We start from the raw sequence: 6,019 nt of genomic DNA, 5'->3' as shown, positions 1-6,019 counted from the left end.
TGATTTTACTGTTCGTGCCAAGAGCATTTGACCTTGAGCTCAGATTAGGATTTTTGCCCTGTTTGATCCAGTGTCGGCCCTGAGCATGTGCAGCCGGTGCACCCGCACAGGGCCCCCAATTGGTAGGGACCCCGACCCAGGTATGCATATAGGCCTAGGCCTATGGGTGCGACCGAGCCAGGTGCATACGAGCAAGCACAACGTTCGCTAAAAACACCTTCAAGCGAACAGAGCGCACGCTGGGTCGGCTCATCTTCTTCTCCTTGTTGGCTCATTACCCTTTCCTGTTCTTCATCCAAACAGGTGACCATGGCGCGCCGCCCCTGCCGTGCCATTGAGACTTCTTGGAGTTTGCCCGGAATTAATGGAGGAGAAGATTATGGTGCTGATTTCCAACAATCCCCTCCTCAATTTGCAATGGTCAGGTAAACCCCCCTCTATATATTCAAGGATTATTCGTTTCTCCCCATCCGATTCTGCTCGATCTGAATCCCCATTCCCCAGTGGCTTGAGAGAGAAAAGGGAGCTAAAGAAGGCTTCCAGTGGAAAGAGATTGTTGCCAGCCCTGATTGTTACGTTGGTGCCTGGTTATGGTGAATTTAGATTCATCTCAATCTGGTGGGCGCAACAAGCAACCAATCTACCCAGACATAATCCTCCAGGTGTTTTTTTTCAGTTTTATCCCTTAGTTTCTGTATTGTTCCTGTGCTATATCTTTGTACTCAGATGTCATCTAGAAAACATTTGTCTAGGCATGAAAAGCGACTAAAGAGAAAGCTAGCAGATGAAAAATTAGAACCGCAAAAGGGATCTATTCACAATTTTTTTAAGCCAAGTGCAAGTCCTGCTAGTACTTCTAGTAAATTAGCTATAACAATTGTTGAAAAACAACCTGATGAAAATTTAGATTAGGATGATAACAATATTAGCGGCCAAGAAAATTTAGGTTAGGGTAATAATGTTGCGAGTGAACCTGACAATTTAGGTGAGGGTAGTAATGTTGCGAATGATAATAACATGAGCGATCCTATGCCAGAACAACAGCCTTTTACTTCAACTATTTATGATCCAGCAAATTGGGATCATTTAGCTGATAAATCAAGGGATACTTTTGGTGGAAAAGGGACCTATCAGAGAAGAAAACATCGTCTTTCATTCAGATGATTCTTCTAGGCATTTTTCTTATTCTTATTATTCTCAAAAATTAAGTAATGGAGAAGTTCATGATAGAAAATGGCTAGTATATTCTAAGCAAGTTGAAAACGTAATTTTCTTTTTCTCTGAGCTTTTCAAGTCTAATAAATACAAAGGTGCATTAGACACTGAGGGGATGAAAGATTGGAGACACCTTAGTGGGAGGCTGAAAGAACATGATAATAGTGCTGAGCATATTAATAATATGCACACTTGGAATTAGATGAGAATTAGACTAAGCACTAATCAAACGATTGACAAAGATTTGCAGCAACAACTTGCAAAGGAGAAAGAACGTTTGAAAGAAGTTCTGCATAGAACGTTTCAAAAACATTTTTGGCTTTTTTCTTAGCCCATCAAACTTGAAGTCATTGGATGAAGTTGAGCTCTGAAATTGTTGCATCAATTTTTCTGAAACTTACTCTCATATGGTTTATCAGATGTTGACTTGGATGATTTTTACTCTGAATTAAGAATGTTACAAATGACCTTGCCTGATGAGCCCATCTGTGCAATCAAGATATTTGAATTTGTTATGAATATAGATTGTTTTCCAAATATCTATATTGCTTATCGTATTTTATTTACTGTACTTGTGACTGTAGCTTCTGCCGAATGTAGTTTTTGAAAACTAAAATTGTTAAAAAATTACTTGAGGTCAACAATGTTGCAAGAGATATTGAACAGTTTAGCTACTATATGCATTGAGAAGGATCTACTGGACTAGGTTAATGTCGATAGTATTGTTAATGACTTTGCATCAAAAAAAGTTAGAAGAAAGTGTTTTACGTAACTGCTGAAATATAAGAAATTGCTTCTTTCTTTTTTTCCAATGTTGACAAAAGAAGAAGGGGTGTTCACATCCCAAAACCCGAAATGGATCCATGTCATTTGGACTTAAAAAGCAAAAACAATATAATTTTCCTTAATACATATTTTCTAGGAAAAATATACATGTACATCAATATGTCTAGCAGCATATACATATGAATTTTTGTCAAAATATCTTTTCATCCACGATATACATAAAAAGGACAAATACACTGATCAAGATAGAGTTCCTTTTTTAACTATGGAATTTTGATTTTTGTGCAGACTATAGATTAACGCGTTATTAAATCTAGCAAAGTGGTCCCATTAGTTGAAAGCGTTAGAAAAATATGTTCAAAATGGATAGTGTTTGAGAACTAAATTAACACTTTTATGGATATTCATATTTATCAGATAGGAAAAAGTATGGTTCTATGACCACCGCATATATGGCCCTTAATAAATATGACGTGTGCATGTAACATATTTAATTACATTATTTGCGGTAAATGAGTATTATAATATTTTAAGAGTATTGTAGTAGATAATGTTGTTTGTATTACGGAGATGCAAACATGTTACAAAAAATAATATTACAAAGTGTATTGCTATGAATGTATTTTCTTCCCCGTGAGTTGAAAAGAGATGGGATGATAAATATTTTGCAAATGAAGTCATGTGATAATCTCGACGATTTGTTCACTAAGTCCTTACCAAATTCTTTATTTGCAAGATTCAGGGGGAGTGTACTCCCATATGATAACATGTTCGCGATCTTCAGGTATTTTGTATTGCACTCTTTTTCTTTATGTTTTTGAATGGTTTCTCATGAAAAGTTTTTAATGCGGCAATAGTAGTACAAGCATGGTTATATGTCATTTTCTTCTTATTTTTCCATTGGGTTTCTGAAAGGAGTTTTATGGCATATTATGTGTATCTTCTCATATTTTCCCCATAGGGTTTTGGAGGAGATGATTCCAAGTATGATCAGTCATAAGGACAGGCGAGGATTAGGGGGGGGGGGGGGGGGGGTTGAAGATTTAATTAAGTTATAATTAAAGGGATAATTTTCTCTGTATTGCATGTGCAGATACTAACCGCCGATTGGATGCGCCCCTGCTTTGCGTCCGTTCTGGTTGTATATATATGTATTGTTCATGGATGGAATAAATGAGTTTGATCTGTTCATTCACTTTGACTTATTATTCTGGTTATTTGTGCGTGTGTTAGCGTGTCCTTGTACGAATTAAGGACTTTGTATTTTCTTTTGTGATTTGATAGTGTTTTAAATAGTGGGTTATGCTAAATAACGGCGGACCTTCAAATTAATTATAGCGGACTATTTGTATATGAGACCATTATAATTTGATTATACAGCCATACTTCCTAAAAAAAAGTAGAGACGGACATGCTGCTCGCTGGCCGTGCTAATAAATCCTTCGTCCCCTGCAATTCCGCTAGGCTTATTACATGCATGCACAATATGCTCTTGCAGTTGCCGCATGTATTAATCAGGTTTGATTCAATTCCTGGATGTGAAACGGTTAAGCATGCAAGATTGAATTAAGAGAGTGCTTGGATCAAGGGATTATTTTTAGTCTGACTAAAAATAGTCTCTTTTAGAGGCTAAAGTTTCAAGCACCCCTGACTAAAGAGAGGGTAGGACTAGTCTTGAGGATAAATTTTTTTAGTCATAGGAAACCTACTAAAATATTTATTAGCCCTCTCTCTTCTCATTTAATTCCTCTGCTTTAACACATGCGAGTTCTGGATTGGAGAGTTTGGAGGATAATAAATGCTCAATAACTTGATTTTAGTCTCTTTAGTATTTGGATCCAAACATAGATGAGGCTAGCAAGTTTTAGTCCCACTACTTTTAATCATGGGACTAAAACGTATCCAATCACCCTCTAAGTGCCTCCACAAATTGCTTGCATGTGGCCTAACAATGAATCGGACGTGGCTGTTCTCCTGCCCCGGAAAATATACACCTTTGAATTATAAATTCTTTTTTTAGGAGTTTGAATTATAAATTCGAACTCGCCCATGGAACAAATTTGAATTATACTACATGTTGCATGGAAGGACTTTGAATTAGAATTAGAACAGGTCACCGGCTGGGCTACTCGTCTCATCCTATGTCGACATGATTGGTTTGCAATAAATTACCAAATAGATGTCTCGTCCCTCAGCAGTATAAATACCAAATAGATGACCTGTTCGCTTGATCTTGGCCTTCGTTTGCCTGCGTTTGCGCATAATCTCTGCCTGCGTTTGCGCATCATCTCTTCCCAACTCCCCGTAGCTTCATCTCAAAAAAAAAAAAAACTCCCCGTAGCTTGAGGGACCGCTCTCGCTCATCGCAATGGGCACCGAGACGTTCGTCACCGACGTGGCCTTCGAGGACGACGTCATCACCACCACCGTCACGTCCTCCGGCGACGCCGTCGTGGCCTGGCTCCGCAAGATCCGGTACGCCTACCGCTGGGTGTACCACAAGCTCATCGTGGGTCTGGACGTGGAGTGGCGCCCCAGCTTCGGCCCCGGGTACAACCGCGCCGCGCTCCTCCAGCTCTGCGTCGGCCGCCGCTGCCTCATCTTCCAGCTCCTCCACGCCGACTACATCCCGCGGTCCCTCGAGAGCTTCCTCGCCGACCCGGACTTCCGCTTCGTCGGCGTGGGCGTGCAGGACGACGCGGACCGCCTCCGCAACGACCACGACCTCGTGGTGAACAACACCGTCGACCTGCGCGGCCTCGCGGCCGACGGGATGCGCAGGCCGTGGCTCCGGCAGGCCGGGCTCAAGGACATCACGGGCGCCGTCATGAGGGCCAACCTGGAGAAGCCACAGCGTGTGAGGACGGGGGCCTGGGACGCCTACCGCCTCTCCCATGAGCAGATCAAGTACGCCTGCATCGACGCGTTCGTTTCCTTCGAGGTCGGCCGGAAGCTCCTCACCGGTGACTACTACTGCTCCTCTGATGATGAAGAGGAGGAGGAGGGGGTGGAAGAAGAAGATGGCTCCTACTACTCCGATGAGTATGGCTCCTCTGAGGACTACTGAGGTGATCGATGGCCGTTGTCCCGTGTCCTGCTCGCGTTTAGACTTACTAGTTGTTGATCTCGTAAGGTTAAACAGTGGATGGTTTAGGAGTAGGAGTGTACCTGCCATGGTGATAATCATGACTAGTAGCTTCTTGTGGCTAGATCTAGCTTGGTGCAATGGCAACTTGTGCTACTTGTGAATTATTAATATTCTCGTCGTCTATATATGCATTTTCTCAGTGGAGCAGTACCAACAAGTTCGATTTCTTGCGATCAACATGTCTGAGGACAGTGGGGATGGCCGTCCCGAGTCCTTGCTGCAAACAATATCTAAGCTAATTAGGTAGTGCGTTAAGGTTGTTTAGTACTAGTATTAGGAGTTTATCGATTTGTGTTGAAGAATCAGCCAGACATTCGTAATGATGAGGAGTCGAGGACCGCTTTATTTCTTCTAAAGAGGTGATGGCCATGGCAACTCCTTCGGCTAGCCTTTCGATACAAATGTCCATTAGTGTTAGCTTTGATCTTGACGGGGGGTCGACTCGACTACATCATCTCTAAAAGTGCAACGGGACTAAACACACCCGTTATCATGTCAAGTCTCGCTGAGATATATTTGGGAAATGGGTTGAGGAGGATCAACAGACCATAGTTATCAGCAGCAGGGCAGTTTCTCGGTCCATTTAGGCCAGCTCCATCGCACGACCCTATCCTGTCCGGCCCCGTCCGTTTGGGATAAAAGGGATAAAAAAGGCGACCCAGCGCGCGGGAGCAAACGGACTTTTGTCCGCTTTGTGTCCGCTTTCGACCAATCCTCAGCCCAAACTTGCGCCGGTTTTGGGGTGAAACGGACAGCGCGCGGACGGGCGGGACGTGCGCACTTGTCCTCCCCTGGCCCGCCTGTCGGTGGGAGAAACAAAAACCCCCCGACGGCCATTTGGCGCCATTTCCCTCAAACCCTCCCACGTCC

The 6,019-nt window shown here is 42.7% G+C and overlaps 1 protein-coding gene across 1 annotated transcript; it reads left to right on the top strand.

The window, feature by feature from the left end:
* Window positions 1–4,250: 4,250 nt before the first annotated feature.
* On the top strand, window positions 4,251–5,257 carry LOC123186748 (Werner Syndrome-like exonuclease). Its single transcript, XM_044598457.1, has one exon. It carries the CDS (start codon window positions 4,370–4,372, stop codon window positions 5,066–5,068), a length of 699 nt encoding a protein of 232 aa, XP_044454392.1. The 5' UTR covers window positions 4,251–4,369; the 3' UTR covers window positions 5,069–5,257.
* Window positions 5,258–6,019: the final 762 nt, after the last annotated feature.

This window comes from Triticum aestivum, chromosome 2A (genome assembly GCF_018294505.1).
Source record: "Triticum aestivum cultivar Chinese Spring chromosome 2A, IWGSC CS RefSeq v2.1, whole genome shotgun sequence".
In the NCBI taxonomy this organism is placed as follows: Eukaryota; Viridiplantae; Streptophyta; class Magnoliopsida; order Poales; family Poaceae; genus Triticum; species Triticum aestivum.
The sequence above is the reverse complement of the archived record's forward strand: the minus strand, read 5'-3'. Positions and strand labels throughout refer to the sequence as shown.

Excerpts from the sequence above, each read along its gene's own strand:
- LOC123186748 (XM_044598457.1), top strand. The coding sequence starts at position 4,370 with ATGGGCACCGAGACGTTCGTCACCGACGTGGCCTTCGAGGACGACGTC.